This window comes from Bombina bombina, chromosome 1 (assembly GCF_027579735.1).
Source record: "Bombina bombina isolate aBomBom1 chromosome 1, aBomBom1.pri, whole genome shotgun sequence".
In the NCBI taxonomy this organism is placed as follows: domain Eukaryota; kingdom Metazoa; phylum Chordata; class Amphibia; order Anura; family Bombinatoridae; genus Bombina; species Bombina bombina.
Genome location: NC_069499.1, coordinates 1,266,528,138 through 1,266,547,471, shown reverse-complemented (window position 1 = coordinate 1,266,547,471; position 19,334 = coordinate 1,266,528,138). Strand labels below are relative to the sequence as shown.

Here is a 19,334-nt window from a genome sequence, read left to right as displayed (position 1 = left end):
TGATTTCTCACTCCCTTACAAATCTTATCAGGAGAGCAGAAATTAAGGAAATCGCAATTTCTGATCATTCCTTAATAACAATAGAACTTATCCTAGAAAGACAACAACAAAATACTGGATTAAGATTTCCTTACTATCTAGTTAAAAATAATAAATTCCAGAAATTCTTAAAAAATAAATGGGATGAATTCCATCATTTCAATATTGACTACTTAGAGAAGATTGAAACTTTTTGGGAAGCTTTCAAGGCTGTAATCAGGGGGGATATAATAGCATATATCATAACAATTAAGAAAAAGATGAAACATAGGGCAGATTAATTAGCTAAACAACTAACACATACAATAGGTACTTAATGGAAAGGAACCTGACTAATTAGAATAGATACATCCATACAAAAGAACAAGCCACCTTTTTATTAGAACAAACACAGAGAAATAAAATAAGAGCCAAAAGCTTCTTTTATAGATATGGTAATAAATCCAGAAAACTTTTGGCTAATCTTGTTAAAAATCAAAAATATAATAATCATATATCCACAATTAAAGTGGGAGGGGAAACAATATCTACCACTGGGAAAATCACTAACGAATTCCTGAAGTATTATCAAAAAGTTTATAGTAAAATGGACATAAATGAAAAAATCCTTTTGGGATAGTCTCCAAATTCCACATATCTCTCAAGATCAACTGGAAATGATGGAAGCACCCACACTGATGGAAGAGGTAGAATTAGAAATTAAAAAATCATTCATCGAACAATAAAGCTGCAGATCTTGATAACCTACCCTTTAAATTTAAAATATTTTATAGGCCCAACATTACTTAATTTATATAATAATTATTTGATTAAAGGAAACAAACCATCTAAATTATTCTTACAATCGTATACGTCCCTTATCTTAAAACCAGATAAAAATCCAGAAGACATGGGTGCCTACAGGCCGATAGCCTTATTGAACATTGATTACAAAATCTTGATATCTATAATAGCTAATAGGATGCAAAATTTAATGGATGGTATTATTTATAGGGATCAATCAGGCTCCATAAAGGGTAGATCATATATATCAAATCTACAGAATTTTTTTGTTTTACTGTCCCACTTAAATATCCAATACTCTCTAGACAAAGACCTGAAGGTAGTCAACCCTATAATTCTTTCTTTAGATGCCGAAAAGGCTTTTGATTCTATAACCTATGATCATCTATTCACAACCCTACATAAATTTGGTTTTAAGGGTAAAATTCTGGACTTAAAGGGCCAGTTTTCTCAAATTTTTTTCTCCCCTTTAATTTGTTACCAATGATCCACTTTACCTGCTGGAGTGTATTACATTGTTCACAAGTAGCTCCTTTACCCTTATATTGGCATTTGAAATAGTTGATTTAGCATGTGGTATCCCCACCTATTCTGAAAGTTTGTGGCCGCAGGTCCAAGATATAGATAAGCTTTGTAAACACAGACGGCAGAAGAAATTACACTCCCAGTAATAAAATGTTGATTTTTCCATTGTTCTCTCCAAGTACTGGTGATTGTTTTATGGAAAGATATGTACACATGGTGATAAAGTAATGAGATCTGATTATACCTACAAGCTCAACCCATTTTATTAGGTTATGGCTTCAAAACATAAAATCAAAGTTATAATATACACAGATAAACCTTAAAAAGCTAATATTCATACAATTTTTACTCTGCAGTTGGTAAAAAAAGCAATTGTAAACACTTTAAGGGAAAAACTTTTTTACAGTATACTGTCCCTTTAATAAAGTCATATTACAATTTCCCTACCTCTTCCTTGATAGTTAACTCATCAATTTCAAATTCATTTACACTATACAGAGGGACAAAACAGGGATGTCCCCTGTCACCACTTTTTATTTGATCTGGCAATAGAGCCTTTAGCAATTATATTGAGAGCTAGCATTGAAGGAATCAAGATTCTGGGTAAGGAAATATTGATATCTCTTTATGCAGACAATCTCTTATGTATGAATAGAGCAGATAAATACATACAAATAGTCTTAGACCTAATTACAAATTTCGACTCCTCTGAATTTAAAATAAAGATACTGAAATCTGAAATACTCTGGTTATCTAGGGAACACTCTATAATAAATCATCCTTTTCGAGAAGTAAAAACTTATTTCAAATATCTAGGAATCAAGATATCCCTCTCACCAAAACTCTGGTATGAATTAAATTATAAGGAAAGATTGAATGATGTGATAGCATGCCTACAAAGATGGCTCAAATTACCATTATCATTAATGGGGAAAGTTAATATAGTTAAAATTATTTTATTTCCTAAAATGTTTTAACTAATGCAGACTATACCTGTCCCCTTGCACAAATTGGACATATCCGTATTAAATAAAAACCTACCCAGTATTAAGTCTTGAAAAGCTTCAAATGCTTGAATAAATTTACCCAAATTTGAAATATATAACAAGGCAGCCTTAGCAAAATACATGTTAGACTGGTTGACCCAGGAAAAATTATTACACAGACTTAGAGACTGAGCAATAATAGCCTCCCCATTCTCATTAGCTGCCTTAGCCCATACACAAATTAAACATTTACCTATACTATATAAAAAAAGTCTGTTATAAAGGAACCTATAAAAGCCTGATAAGACCTATGTCGACTAAGTAATTCAAATTTTAATATCTCAGAATATTATGCCATAAAAGATAACTGATTTCATAGCCTGTTTTACAACGCAACCATTTCGAGAATGGGCAAGACTAGGTCTTGTAAATTTCTCACATCTAGTTAATAAAATAAACAAATCGTATAAAACTTTTCAAGAACTTAAACAAGAATATAATATCTATAATAATCATTTATTTGCCTATTACCAAGTAAAAAGCTGTACAACAAGATTAATTCAACAATATAATTATATCTGGGACTCTGAATTTATGTGCAAAGCTTTTTCACAATTTAGAAATAAAATCTTCTCAATATCCTCTTTATATAAATTTATAGTGCACAAAAAGAGTGAGAGAATAATAAAAGAGTGAGAGAATAATCGTGAAAAGCCACAATAATTGGGAAAGACTCTTGTCAGTTAGACTCATGGATAATATAATAGATAAAAGTATTACAAGAGTCAAAAAGGCTTCCTTGGCAGCTTACCATCAAGAGGTGCAAGTTAAATTAATTCATAGGACCTACTTAAAGTGAATGTAAATGTTGATGCTAAAGTGCCCGGTTTTTAAAAATTTTATTAAAAACAGGGGCACTTTAATTCATCAAAATTTAAATTTCACTTGTGTTGTGAAAAAATACTTACCTTTTAATCCTGACAGCAGCTCCAGCTTCCTCCAGTCGTCGCAAGCCATTTCTGACGTCAGAAATGATGGATAGGTCATCCTCCAATCACGGCTTCCCCCCGGGGGAATCAGTGTCTGATTCAACGCTGTGACTGGAGGAAACCGGATTCCACATTTTAGACCCAGGAAGAGGCTTTGCGATGGGTGGAGGAAGCTGGATCGGCTGCCAAGATTAAAAGGTACGTTTTTTTTCACAACACAAGTGAAATGTAAATTTTGATGAATTAAAGAGCCCCTGTTTTTAATCAAATTTTTAAAAACCGGGCACTTTAGCATCAAAATTTGCATTCACTTTAACACCTGAAAGGTTATCAAAGTTTGCTGGAGCTAGAGAGACTAAATGTAGCAAATGCAGTACCAGGAATGCAGACATCTTACATTGCTTCTGGTATTTAAATTTAAAAATTCTGGCAAACATTTTTGAAATGGTTAAGTACAATACTCCAGATAAAAATTGATCTGGAACCTCTAGAGATAATTTTTTTTATTACACGGGTCCAAATTTAAAGAAAATACAACCTTTTTAAACTTGACAATACTTACAGGGAGAAAAAAGTATACTTAGGATGTGGAAATCCCAAAAAGCCCCCATGTTAAAGGATTTAATATCTGAACTTCGTATTCAGATCATATTAGAGCAAATAGACACCTTATTATCTCTTACAGAAAATGGTCTAAAAAAATGTATACAGAAATGGGAGCGATTTATACTGACACAGATGGAGTATAAACTCAGAGGACAATGGTCATGTTTGGATGATTAGCCTGGAGGGGATTGTGTGGGGAAGAGAGGCAATGAACACAATCTTGTCCCTTTTCCCTTTTTTTTTTTTTTTTTTTTTTTTTTTCTTTTCATCTTTCTTCCATCTTCTTCTATGTTTATTATGTTTTGTTAGGGTTTTTATTTATGATTAATCTCTACAAACATAGATGTATTATCTATAGTGTAACCTTTGAAAGTATTCTTTGTATAAACTTAAGAAATAATAGAAAAATATAAAACTCCAACAGGATGTCGCATGGGAAAAATAGTTACTTAATTTTTTATTTATTTTTTATTATTGAATGATGCCTTATTAATCCTTTTTTTATTTTTGTGGTCCTGATATGCATCTCATGTTATCTCTCTTTTTTTCTTATTTTTCCTTTTTCTCTTTTTGTGTTCTTACTTCTTTTTTTTTTTTGCTCTGTTTGGATTACCCTGCGTGATATCTTAAAGAAAACTGCATTTTCATGTTATTACTGTTGGTTATAAATAAATATATATAAAAAAAAGATACATTTTAACCTAGCGCTTTTGTTCTATACTCTAAAGAAATAGGGTAACATTCTTGCAAAACTGCTGTCATATAGTCCAACGGAAATGGGCCGGCTCCTAAGCATACATCCCTACTTTTTAACAAAAGACTCCAAGAGAACAAAGAAAAATTTATAATAGAAGTAAATTATAAAGTTGTTTAAAATTGTATGCCCTATCTGAATCATGAAATTAAAAGGTTGTGTTTCATATCCCTTTAAGCCTATTATATTTCTTCCAAGTTAAGAAAATTAAATATCATTAGATTAATTGAGTCAGTTATTCCAAATTTCTGAACTCATCTGGTAATTTCAAAAGTCCATAACGAAGGAGGTACTGATTAGGCCCATTAAATAGAAGGAGAAAGACTATTGGTTTAATAGTTCATATACATTGGTTTTCTTTTCATATCGATTCATATAATAGTACATTAGATACAATATGGAGCTTTTGGATTCTTTAGAATTTGTCACATGACACATTAAAAAAACTGTTTAATTCAAAAGCACCAATTAACTTGACTGAACCTTTTTTATCAGTATTCCACAATTGACATCATATTTATCACATTATATTTCTTTTGCAGATTGTTAGCAAAGATGAATTTGCTACAAAGTGTACCCAGACAGATTATCACAGGATGTCAGGAGGAAGACAAGAGGTAAGAGGTATATTTAAGTCAATGACAACTTAGTTTTATCCTTCACTGATGCATAGTTATAAGATTTGCCTAACTGTGATGCACTCTTCTCTCTAACACAGGAATTCAGAACCTGGTTGCGGGAGGATTTGGGGCGAACACTAGAGGATATTTTCCATGAACATATGCAAGAGCTAATTTTAATGAAATTTATTTACATCTGTCAGTGCGAGTAAGTAGGAGATGCAAAATAAAAAAATTAAAAAGTGGTCATACAACTTCAAAAGTAAAAATAATATTACTATAAATGGGGAAAGTGGGATTTCACATTTAAAAGGTAAACTGCTAGTTTCTAATAAACTTTGAATCAGACATGGAACCCTCCAGATAAATACTTAATTAAAATGATATGGCAGAGACGGCAAGTTCAGTTTGATTGCCATGTTATATCTAATCTGCTTGCACTTACCCATACATTTTTAGACCAGTGGTTTTCAAAGGGCTAGATTACAAGTAAATTTAGCTCTTTTCTTGCACGCAAACACAGATGGAAGTAAACTTTTAAAGCCGACGGGTTAGCGCACATATTACAAGTTGAAAGTAAATTGTTTGCGCACAAATGAAACCCTACACGCTAACTTCAGGACTTTGGTTATTAAAACCGAGTTAACATCTTCTCCCCATAGACTTTAATGGAGCGTGCTTAAAAAAAATACCTGTTAGACCTACAGCACTAAATCTGAAGGTAGTTATGAATATTTAACATTCCAATGTTCTTCACGTAGGAGGAAATTTTCTTTTTTTAATAAATATATATATATTTCTCTTGTTAAGTATGTTCAGTCCACGGGTCATCCATTACTTATGGGATATATTCTCCTTCCCAACAGGAAGTTGCAAGAGGATCACCCAAGCAGAGCTGCTATATAGCTCCTCCCCTCACATGTCATATCCAGTCATTCTCTTGCAACCCTCAACAAAGAATGAGGTCGCGGGAGGAGTTGGAGTTTTTACTTAATTATTCTTCAATCAAAAGTTTGTTATTTTAAATGGCACCAGAGTGTGCTGTTTTTCTATCTCAGGCAGTATTTGGAAGAAGAAACTGCCTGCGTTTTTCTATGATCTTAGCAGGCGTAACTAAGATCCACTGGCTGTTCTCGACATTCTGAGGAGTGGGGTAACTTCAGAACATGGGAATAGCATGCGGGGTCCCCCGCAAATGAGGTATGTGCAGTACAATATTTTCTGGGAATGGAATTGACTAAGAAAACACTGCTGTTACCCGTATGATGTAAGTACAGCCTTAAATGCAGTAGTAGTGACTGGTATCAGGCTGATGAATGTATGCACAGTAGAGTTATTTTCTAGGGACTAGAATTTGACTGAGAAAATACTGTTAATACTGAAATAATGCTTAAGCCTTATCTGCAGTGGAAGCGACTGGTAGCAGGCTTAGTGATAACTTTGCATGACATTAAAAGAAGTTTGAAAAACGTTTACTGGCATGTTATTCGTTTTTGTGAGGTACTTGGTGATAAATCCTTTTGGGCATGAATTTTTTTCTTATTTTCCACATGGCTAACGTATATTTCTGCATAGAAACCGTTATATCAGGTCTCCCACTGTTGTAAATGAGCGGGAGGGGCCTTTTTTAGCGCCTTGTTGCGCAGTTAAAATTCTAGCACAGTCTTCCTGCTTCTTCCTCCTTGATCCAGGACGTCTCTAGAGAGCTCAGGGGTCTTCAAAATTCGTTTTTGAGGGAGGTAATCAGTCACAGCAGACCTGTGACAGTGTGTTAGACTGTGATAAAAACGTTTAATATTAATTTAATATTAAATTTGATATCCGTTTTTTTGGGTACTGAGGGGTTAATCATCCTTTTGCTAATGGGTGCAATCCTCTGCTAATTAATACATTTAAAGAATTGTTGACTATAACTGATTTAGTTCTTTGTTATTCAACTGTGTTTTTTAAAAGCGCTGCAGCGTTTTTTATATTGCTTGTGAACTTATTGAAAGTAATTCCAAGCTTGCTAGCTTCATTGCTAGTCTGTTTAAACATGTCTGATACAGAGGAATCTGCTTGTTCATTATGTTTAAAAGCCAATGTGGAGCCCAATAGAAATATGTGTACCAATTGTATTGATATTACTTTGAATAAGAATCAATCTGTACCGATAAAGAAATTATCACCAGACAACGAGGGGGCAGTTATGCCGTTCAACTCTCCTCACGTGTCAGTACCTTCGTCTCCCGCTCGGGAGGTGCGTGAGATTGAGGCGCCAAGTACATCAAGGCCCTTACGAATCACTTTACATGATATGGCTAATGTTATGAAGGAAGTATTATACAATATGCCCGAGTTAAGAGGCAAGCGCGACAGTTCTGGGTTAAGGACAGAGCGCGCCGATGACACGAGAGCCATGTCTGATACTGCGTCCCAATTTGCAGAACATGAGGACGGAGAGCTTCATTCTGTGGGTGACGGTTCTGATTCGGGGAGGTCGGATTCAGAAATTTAAAATTTTAAATTTAAGCTTGAGAACCTCCGCGTGTTGCTAGGGGAGGTGTTAGCGGCTCTGAATGATTGTGACACGGTGGCAATCCCAGAGAAATTATGTAGGCTGGATAAATACTACGCGGTACCGGTGTGTACTGACGTTTTTCCTATACCAAAGAGGCTTACAGAGATGATTAGTAAGGAGTGGGATAGACCCGGTGTGTCTTTTTCCCCTCCTCCGATATTTAGAAAAATGTTCCCTATAGACGCCACCACACGAGACTTATGGCAGACGGTCCCTAAGGTAGAGGGAGCAGTTTCTACTTTAGCCAAGCGTACCACTATCCCGGTGGAGGATAGCTGTGCTTTCTCAGATCCAATGGATAAAAAATTAGAGGGTTATCTTAAGAAAATGTTTGTTCAACAAGGTTTTATATTACAGCCTCTTGCATGCATTGCGCCTGTCACTGCTGCAGCGGCATTCTGGTTTGAGTCTCTGGAAGAGGCGATTCGCACAGCACCATTGGATGAGTCTTTGAGCAAGATTAGAACCCTTAAGCTGGCTAATGCGTTTGTTTCGGATGCCGTAGTGCATTTAACCAAACTTACGGCTAAGAATTCCAGATTCGCCATACAGGCGCGCAGAGCGCTATGGCTTAAATCCTGGTCAGCAGATGTAAGTTCTAAGTCTAAACTACTAAACATTCCTTTCAAAGGGCAGACCTTTATTCGGGCCCGGCTTGAAGGAAATTATTGCTGACATTACTGGAGGTAAGGGCCACACCCTTCCTCAGGACAGGGTCAAATCAAAGGCCAAACAGTCTAATTTTCGTGCCTTTCGTAATTTCAAGGCAGGAGCAGCATCAACTTCCTCCGCTCCAAAACAGGAAGGAACTACTGCTCGTTACAGACAGGGTTGGAAAGGCAACCAGTCATGGAACAAGGGCAAGCAGGCCAGAAAGCCTACTTCCACCCCTAAGACAGCATGAAGACAGGGCCCCCTTTCCGGAGACAGATCTAGTGGGGGGCAGACTTTCTCTCTTCGCCCAGGCTTGGGCAAGAGATGTACAGGATCCCTGGACGTTGGAAATTATATCTCAGGGATACCTTCTGGATTTCAAAACTTCTCCTCCACAAGGGAGGTTTCATCTGTCAAGGTTATCAACAAACCTAGTAAAGAAAGAGGCATTTCTACAATGTGTACAAGACCTCTTAGTGATGGGAGTGATCCACCCAGTTCCGCGGACGGAACAGGGGCAAGGGTTTTATTCAAATCTGTTTGTGGTTCCCAACAAAGAGGGAACCTTCAGACCAATCTTAGATTTAAAAATCTTAAACAAATTCCTAAGGGTTCCATCGTTCAAGATGGAAACCATTCGAACCATCCTACCCATGATCCAAGAGGGTCAATATATGACCACAGTGGATTTAAAGGATGCCTACCTTCACATACCGATTCACAAAGATCATTATCGGTACCTAAGGTTTGCCTTTCTAGACAGGCATTACCAGTTTGTAGCGCTTCCCTTCGGGTTAGCTACGGCCCGAGAATTTTTACAAAGGTTCTCGGCTCTCTTCTGGCGGTACTAAGACCACGAGGCATAGCGGTGGCGCCGTACCTAGACGACATTCTGATACAAGCGTCAAGTTTTCAAAATGCAAAGTCTCATACAGAGATAGTTCTAGCATTTCTGAGGTCGCATGGGTGGAAAGTGAACGTGGAAAAGAGTTCTCTGTTGCCACTCACAAGGGTCCCTTTTCTAGGGACTCTTATAGATTCTGTAGAGATGAAGATTTACCTGACTGAGTCCAGGTTATCAAAGATTCTCAATGCTTGCCGTGTTCTTCACTCCATTCCAAGCCCATCAGTAGCTCAGTGCATGGAAGTAATCGGCTTAATGGTCGCGGCAATGGACATAGTTCCATTTGCGCGCCTACATCTCAGACCGCTGCAACTATGCATGCTAGGTCAATGGAACGGGGATTACTCAGATCTGTCCCCTTTGCTAAATCTGGACCAGGAGACCAGAGATTCTCTTCTCTGGTGGTTGTCACGGGTTCATCTGTCCAAAGGAATGACTTTTCGCAGACCAGATTGGACGATTGTAACAACAGATGCCAGCCTACTAGGCTGGGGAGCAGTCTGGAACTCCCTGAAGGCTCAGGGATCGTGGACTCAGGAGGAGAAACTCCTCCCAATAAACATTCTAGAATTAAGAGCAATATTCAATGCTCTTCTAGCTTGGCCTCAGTTAGCAACACTGAGGTTCATCAGATTTCAGTCGGACAACATCACGACTGTGGCTTACATCAATCATCAAGGGGGAACCAGGAGTTCCCTAGCGATGTTGGAAGTCTCGAAGATAATTCGCTGGGCAGAGTCTCACTCTTGCCACCTGTCAGCGATCTACATCCCAGGTGTGGAGAACTGGGAGGCGGATTTTCTAAGTCGCCAGACTTTTCATCCAGGGGAGTGGGAACTTCACCCGGAGGTATTTGCTCAACTGATTCATCGTTGGGGCAAACCGGATCTGGATCTCATGGCATCTCGCCAGAATGCCAAGCTTCCTTGCTACGGATCCAGGTCCAGGGACCCGGGAGCGGTGCTGGTAGATGCACTAGCAGCCCCTTGGGTTTTCAACATAGCTTATGTGTTTCCACCTTTTCCGTTGCTACCTCGACTGATTGCCAGGATCAAACAGGAGAGAGCATCGGTGATTCTGATAGCGCCTGCGTGGCCACGCAGGACCTGGTATGCAGACCTAGTGGACATGTCGTCCTGTCCACCATGGTCTCTACCCCTGAGGCAGGACCTTCTAATTCAGGGTCCTTTCAACCATCCAAACCTAATTTCTCTGAGGCTGACTGCTTGGAAATTGAACGCTTGATTCTATCAAAGCGTGGGTTTTCGGATTCGGTTATTGATACATTAATACAGGCTCGGAAACCTGTTACCAGAAAAATTTACCACAAGATATGGCGTAAATATTTATATTGGTGTGAATCCAAGAGTTACTCATGGAGTAAGGTTAGGATTCCTAGGATATTGTCTTTTCTACAAGAGGGTTTAGAAAAGGGCTTATCCGCTAGTTCACTAAAGGGACAGATTTCTGCTCTGTCTATTCTTTTACACAAGCGTCTGGCAGAGAATCCAGACGTCCAGGTTTTTTGTCAGGCTTTGGCTAGGATTAAGCCTGTGTTTAAAGCTGTTGCTCCTCCGTGGAGCTTAAACTTGGTTCTTAATGTTCTTCAGGGTGTTCCGTTTGAACCCCTTCATTCCATTGATATTAAGCTTTTATCTTGGAAAGTTCTGTTTTTGATGGCTATTTCCTCGGCTCGAAGAGTCTCTGAGTTATCTGCCTTACATTGTGATTCTCCTTATCTGATCTTTCATTCAGACAAGGTAGTCCTGCGTACTAAACCTGGGTTTTTACCTAAGGTTGTTTCTAACAAGAATATCAATCAAGAGATTGTTGTTCCATCCTTATGTCCTAATCCTTCTTCAAAGAAGGAACGTCTTTTGCATAATCTAGACGTGGTCCGTGCCCTGAAGTTCTACTTACAGGCAACTAAAGATTTTCGACAAACTTCTTCTCTGTTTGTCGTTTACTCTGGACAGAGGAGAGGTCAAAAGGCTTCGGCTACCTCTCTCTCTTTTTGGCTTCGTAGCATAATACGCTTAGCCTATGAGACTGCTGGACAGCAGCCTCCTGAAAGAATTACAGCTCATTCCACTAGAGCTGTGGCTTCCACCTGGGCCTTTAAGAATGAGGCCTCTGTTGAACAGATTTGCAAGGCTGCAACTTGGTCTTCACTTCATACATTTTACAAATTTGACACTTTTTTTTTTTTTTTTAAATGCTTTATTGAAGAATAATTATACAAGTAAGAAAATACCACACAACACATAAAAAATTATACATGGTAGAATCTCAACACAATAGTGGTAAAGTAAGTCATACACTTTATATTGATATATACTCTCGTCCCCAGACCCAAGCTGAGCACCGGAGTTTACAAGCTTACACTTTTAACGAGTTTTGAGATATTTTAAAGACAATATAATATTCATACTAGATAAGGGAAAGGGTAAATCGGGAGATAGAGAATTGGGAGAAGGAGAAAAGGAAGGAGAGAAGAAGTGAGAGAGAAAGAGGAGGGAGAAAAAGAAAAAAAAAAAAAATTGTGGGAGGCAGGGGGGGAGGCAATGTGAACACAGAGTGGGTCGCTCGTCCGTTAAGGGATTAAGCTTTATATTGTGCCATGCCAGATTGCCAGCAAAAAGTTCATATTTGTCTAGCATGTGGTTTTTGAGGTAATGGTACCTCTCCAAAAGCAATATTTCTTCCACTTGAAGGGACCATTCCCCCAAGTTAGAGATGGATCGCATCTTCCACTTTCTAGGAATCAATTTCTTCGCAGCTGTAAGCATAATTAACAACAAGGCAAGGTGTGTCTGACTTTGAGTTTCAGGCAACCTCAGAAAGAGTAGAATCTCCGGAGTGTCCGGGATAGGAGAGTGAAGGATCTCAGACATCTTTTGAATGATCTCTGTCCAAAAAGGTGTCAATGTAGGGCAGGACCACCATATGTGTCGCAGGGAGCCACGTTCCCCGCAGCCCCTCCAGCACATAGGGCTAACAGTCGGGAAAATTTTGTGTAGTCTTACTGGTGTCAAATACCATCTGCTTATAAGTTTAAAATGTGATTCTTGTATAGTCGATGAAACCGATGATTTTTTAATTAGTTTAAACGCTTTTATCCACTGTTCTAGGCTAATGTCCGACCCCAAGTCTTCCGCCCACCGTATAGTGTATGTCGGGAGTGTATCTGTCCCCTGCAGGACCAATATCTTATATATGAGGGAAATTAAATGTCTTGGCAAAAGTTCACCAGAACACAAACTCTCAAAAGTGGTAAGAGATCTGCCTAATTCTCGTTTGTGTTTGTAATTAGAGATGAAATGTATCAGTTGATTATAGTGCAGCCAGGAAGAGAAAATTTTAGGTTGAAAGTCCCTAAGAGACTCTTGTGGTTTAATTTTCCCACCCACCACCACACCAAGAACTGTGCCATCCTTAATTTTGTAAGGTATGATTCTATGGAATCCTAGTCTATGATAAGGGATCTCAGGGTTTTCAATAATTGGCAATAAGGGAGAGGGACTTGTAGAAATATTAGTAGAAGTCGCAACAGTCGAGTCCCAGTTGTTAAACGTTTCCTCAAATAAATGGTATCTATTAATTATTTTTGGGCGTTGTGCGGGGGAAAGCCAAGCCAGGGTACCTATGTTACTAACTTTAAGGATCTGTCTATCCAGTGCTACCCATGCTTTGTGATTAGCGTTATGAGCCCATTCCACAATCCTCTGCAGGCCTATTGCCTTTTTGTACAAAGAAATGTCTGGAAGACCCAGTCCACCTCTGTCCCTTGGCAAGTACATTGTGCGCCTAGGGACCCTGGGTTTGGTGTTAGCCCATATATATTGCTCAATAATTTTCTGCAGCTGGGCAATGTATCCCCTAGGTAGAGTTATGGGAAGCGTCTGAAATAGGTATAATATTCGGGGCAAGATGTTCATCTTAATAACCCCCGTCCTGCCCAGCCACAAATTTGACACTTTTGCTTCTTCGGAGGCTGTTTTTGGGAGAAAGGTTCTACAGGCAGTGGTTCCTTCTGTTTAATGTCCCTGCCTTGTCCCTCCCATCATCTGTGTACTTTAGCTTTGGTATTGGTAACCCATAAGTAATGGATGACCCGTGGACTGAACACACTTAACAAGAGAAAACATAATTTATGCTTACCTGATAAATTTATTTCTCTTGTAGTGTGTTCAGTCCACGGCCCGCCCTGTCTATTTCAGGCAGGTTCTAAATTTTAAATTATAACTCCACTCACCACTGCACCCTATAGTTTCTCCTTTCTCGTCTTGTTTCGGTCGAATGACTGGATATGACATGTGAGGGGAGGAGCTATATAGCAGCTCTGCTTGGGTGATCCTCTTGCAACTTCCTGTTGGGAAGGAGAATATATCCCATAAGTAATGGATGACCCGTGGACTGAACACACTACAAGAGAAATAAATTTATCAGGTAAGCATAAATTATGTTATATCTACAGTATACAATAGAAGTGAGAACACCCCAGGGCAATATCACTTAAATATCAAATTATTCAAAATTGTATCACCTCTCAATAATTGTATTATTTCTAAGTTGACAAGTAGAGTATTTCCTATTATAAACAATCAAAAACAAATACTTTAGAAAGAATATATTGAAATACAGGCCCCAAAGTAGAAACAATGCAACAAAAGTTAATACACCTGTGATCACTGACACACAAGTTAGATCACTGAAACAAAATTGAGTACACCTGCAATTTCTTATTAGCCTAATTGCATGAACTTAGTTACCAGAACATTCTCATTTTTGGACCAATGAGCTGTGTCTATCTGCATGTCTGCATCATGGCTCCACATGGAAAAGAATTGCCAGAGGAATTGAAAAATCTGATTGTGAGACTTCACAAAGATGGAAAAGGATACAGATTGGTGACCAACTAAAAAGCAGTTGCAGCAGTAATCAGGAGGTAAAGAACGATACACAGTGCCAAAACTCAGAGCCGCAGTGTCTGTCCTCCTAAAATGATACCACGACGAGTTCGCTACTTGCAAATTCTAGCTCTGAAAAACAGGCAAGTCTTTCAGATTCGGCTCAGGGATTATCAATAGATATTGGAGTTTATGTGACAGCTCAGACAGTTCTAAAGACATTGCATAATGTTAACTTCTATGGACAGCATCCAAGGAAAAAAACCTTGCTTGTTCTTCGGCACAAAACTGCAAGATTAAACTTTGCTAAACAACATGAAAAGCCTGATGAATACTGGGAGCACATTCTTTGGTAAGGTGACCAAGATACAATTGTTCGGCTCAGATGGGGTGCAGCATGTTTGGTGTGAACCTGGTCAGGATTATTACAGTGAATGCATAGTCCCAAAAGTGAAGCATGGTGGTGGGAGTGTGACGATATGGGGCTGCATGACTGCAAAAGGTGTTGGGGAGATGACATTTATAGATTGCACCATGAATGCCTGGGATATACCAAAATATTGGCTGACAAGATGACTCCCAGTCTCCAAAGGTTTAGCAGAGAACGAATATTTCATCATAACAACGATCCAAAGCACACTGCCAAAATCACAAAGGAGAAAAAGTGAAAACTATGAACTGACCAATTATGTCGCCTGACTTGAATCCAATAGAACACCTTTAGGGTATTTTAAAGAGAAAGGTAAAGGAACACAACCCCTCCAGCAAAGAGTATCTGAAAAAAATTATATCTGAAGAATGGCGGAACATCTCTCCAGAAATTTGTGCTACACTGGTATCCTCCATGCGAGGAGGATTGAGTCAGTCATCAAAAATAAAGGTGGACATAAAAGTATTGAAAAAATAAAATATTTGAATCTCAGTAATAAAAGGTGCACTGACTTTTGTTGCATTTAGTTCCTGCTTTGGGGCTGGTATTTTTAATAAAGTAAATCTAAACTGTTACGGCTAGATCACGAGTTTTGCGTTAGCCTTAAAAAGCAGCGTTGAGAGGTCCCAACGCTGCTTTTTAACGCCCGCTGGTATTACAAGCCTTGCAGGTACAGGTGTACTGCTCACTTTTTTGGCCAGACTCGAAAATACCGCAAATCCACTTAGTCAATTGCGTATCCTCTTTTTTCAATGGGATTTGCCTAACGCCGGTATTACGAGTCTTCCAAAAAGTGAGCGGTAGACCCTCTCCTGTCAAGCCTGGTACCGCATTTAAAAGTCAGTAGTTAAGAGTTTTATAGGCTAACGCCGTAGCATAAAACTCTTAACTAAAGTGCTAAAAAGTACAATAACACCCATAAACTACCTATTAACCCCTAAACCGAGGCCCCCCCCACATCGCAAACACTAAAATAAAATTTGTAACCCCTAATCTGCCGAACCGGACATCGCCGCCACTATAAAAAATATATTAACCCCTAAACCGCCGCACTCCCGCATCGCAAACACTAGTTAAATTTTATTAACCCCTAATCTGCCGTCCCTAACATCGCCGACACCTACCTACATTTATTAACCCCTAACCTATAATTAAATTAATTCCCTAAATTAACTACAATTAAATAAAATTATCTAAAGTACGAAAAAACCCCACTAAATTATAGAAAATAATAAAATAATTACAAGTTTTTAAAATAATTACACCTAATCTAATTCCCCTAATAAAATAAAAAAGCCCCCCAAACTAATAAAAAGCCCTACCCTATACTAAATTACAAATAGCCTTTAAAGGGCCTTTTGCGGGGCATTGCCCCAAAGTAATCAACTCTTTTACCTGTAAAAAAAAATACAATACCCCCCCCCAACATTAAAGCCCAACACCCACACACCCAACCCTACTCTAAAACCCACCCAATCCCCCCTTAAAAAACATAACACTAACCCCTTGAAGATCACCCTACCGTGGCAAAGTGGTCCTCCAGACGGGCAGAAGTCTTCATCCAAGCCAGGAAGAAGAGGTCCTCCAGACGGGCAGAAGTCTTCATCCAGACGGCCCTTCAATTCCGATTGACTGATAGAATTTTATCAGCCAATCGGAATTAAGGTAGGGAAAAGATTGAGCTTGCATTCTATTTTCTGATTGGAACAGCCAATAGAATGCAAGCTCAATCCAATAGGATTTTTCCTACCTTAATTCCGATTGGCTGATAGAATTCTATCAGCCAATCGGAATTGAAGGGACGCCATCTTGGATGACGTCACTTAAAGGACCCGTCATTGTTGAAGAAGCCGTCAGATGAAGAGGATGCTCCACGTCGGATGTCTTGAAGATTGACCCGCTCCGCGCCGGATGGGTGAAGATAGAAGATGCCGTCTGGATGAAGACTTCTGTCCGTCTGGAGGACCTCTTCTTCCAGGCTTGGATGAAGACTTCTGCCCGTCTGGAGGACCACTTCGCCCGGCTTCGTTGAGGACTTCGGCCTGGTTGGGGGAAGACTTCTCAAGGTAGGGTGATCTTCAAGGGGTTAGTGTTTGGTTTTATTAAGGGGGGATTGGGTGGGTTTTAGAGTAGTGTTGGGTGTGTGGGTGGTGGGTTTTAATGTTGGGGGGGGGTATTGTACTTTTTTTTACAGGTAAAAGAGCTGATTACTTTGGGGCAATTCCCTCACAAAAGGCCCTTTTTAAGGGCTATTTGTAATTTAGTATAGGGTAGGGCTTTTTATTATTTTGGGGGGCTTTTTTATTTTATTAGGGGGATTAGATTAGGTGTAATTAGTTTAAAAAAAGTTAGTGTTTTTTTTTTCCGTACTTTAGATAATTTTATTTAATTGTATTTAATTGTAGTTAATTTAGGGAATTAATGTAATTATTGTGTAGTGTTAGGTGTAATTGTAACTTAGGTTAGGTTTTATTTTACAGGTAAATTTTGTCTTTATTTTAACTAGGTAGCTATTAAATAGTTAACTATTTAATAACTATTGTACCTAGTTAAAATAAATACAAACTTGCCTGTAAAATAAAAATAAACCCTGAGATAGATACAATGTAAGTATTAGTTATATTGTAGCTATCTTAGGGTTTATTTTATAGTTAAGTATTTAGTTTTAAATAGGAATAATTTAGTTAATTGTAGTAATTTTATTTAGATTTATTTAAATTATACTTAAGTTAGGGGGTGTTAGGGTTAATAACTTTAATATAGTGGCGGCGACGTTGGGGGCGGCAGATTAGGGGTTCATAATTGTAGGTAGGTTGCAGCGACATTGGGGGCGGCAGATTATGGGTTAATAAATATAATGTAGGTGTCTGCGATGTTGGGGGCAGCAGATTAGGGGTTCATAAGTATAATGTAGGTGGCGGCGGTGTCCAGAGCGGCAGATTAGGGGTTAATAATATAATGTAGGTGTCTGTGATGTCGGGGGCGGCAGATTAGGGGTTAATAAGTGTAAGATTAGGGGTGTTTAGACTCGGGGTTCATGTTAGGGTGTAAGGTGTAGACATAAAATGTATTTCCCCATAGGAATCAATGGGGCTGCGTTAGGAGCTTTACGCTGCTTTTTTTGCAGGTGTTAGGTTTTTTTCAGACGGCATTCCCCCATTGATTACTATGGGGAAATCGTGCACAAGCACGTTTTGCCATCTCACCGCTAATGTAAGCAGCGCTGGTATTGAGGTGAGATGTGGAGCAAAATTTTGCTCACCGCTCACTTTTCTGCGGCTAACGCCGGGTTTGAAAAAACCCGTAATACCAGCGTTGTCTTAAGTGAGTGGTGAGAATAAAATGCTTGTTAGCACCGCACACCATTACCAACAAAACTCGTAATCTACCCATTAGTTTTTTAATTTTATATAAGAGCAAATACCCTACTGTAAAACGTAGAAGTAATGCAGTTACTGTTAGGTTATACAATTTTGAATCATTTGACACTACTCACTTCTGTTGTATACCGTATATATCAATAGGAATATATACAGAGAGGTAGAGAGATACTGTGTGTGTATGAGTGTATGTGATACAGAGAGGTAGAGAGATACTGTGTGTGTGTGTATATATATATATATATATATATACATATATATATATATATATATATATATATATATATATATATATATATATATATATATATATATATATATATATATATATATATATATATATATATATATATATATATATATATAGAGAGAGAGAGAGACTGACTCTCAAAACCATTGTTAGCCTGTTCTCTGGCAATTTACCACCACCGCCCATTTAAAAAGTGTCCAGGAATTATTTGGGCAAAAGGTGGCAACTGTAGTGCAACGTTTTAGCCCAGTAATGCTTTTCACAGAGTAGAACTTTCCTGTAGTATATCAGTCTGATCCCACCTATTACGGTCAGTCCAGTGCCGAAATACCAGGCAATTCCTCTCTGAACAAGGAACACAGCAACCCCAGATGATAGTTTCGGCCTTCATTCGGCCTGGTTAGTGAGGTGTAGCCATATTCCTCTAAGCACACTGAGCAAGGAGTCCAGGTCTGGTTGCCCCTTTTTCCCTTAGGGAGACTACATACATAAAGAGTGAAGCACACACACAGGAACAAACAACCGGCTCAATACCATTGTTAGCCTGTTCTCTGGCGATTTACCACCTGGGTGCAGCTTCTTTTAGCCCAGAAATGCTTTTCACATAAAAGAACTTTCCTGTAGTATATCAGTTTGATCCCGCCTATTACGGTCAGTCCAGCGCCAAAATACCAGGCAATTCCTCTCTGAACAAGGAACACGGCAACCCCAGAGGATCGTTTCGGCCTTCATTGGGCCTCGTCAGTGAGGTGTAGCCATATTCCTCTAAGCGCACTGAGCAAGGAGTCCATGTCTGGTTTCCCCTTTTTTCCATAGGGAGACTAAATACACACAGAGAGATACACACACACAGGAACAAACAACCGGCTCAATACCATTGTTAGCCTGTTCTCTGGTGATTTACAACCTGGGTACAGCTTAGGGTTGCCACCTGCCCCGGTATC

At 38.7% G+C, this 19,334-nt stretch overlaps 1 protein-coding gene across 3 annotated transcripts in view; it reads left to right on the top strand.

Annotated features, from left to right (window-relative positions):
• The window catches only part of FBXO31 (F-box protein 31), a 208,460-nt gene that overhangs the window by 116,902 nt on the left and 72,224 nt on the right, over positions 1-19,334 (top strand). For all 3 annotated transcript variants that reach the window (XM_053701143.1, XM_053701133.1, XM_053701153.1), the window contains 2 exons: positions 5,225-5,299; positions 5,401-5,510. In XM_053701143.1, coding sequence (XP_053557118.1) covers positions 5,225-5,299; positions 5,401-5,510 — 185 coding nt within the window. The remainder of the gene's footprint in view (positions 1-5,224; positions 5,300-5,400; positions 5,511-19,334) is intronic.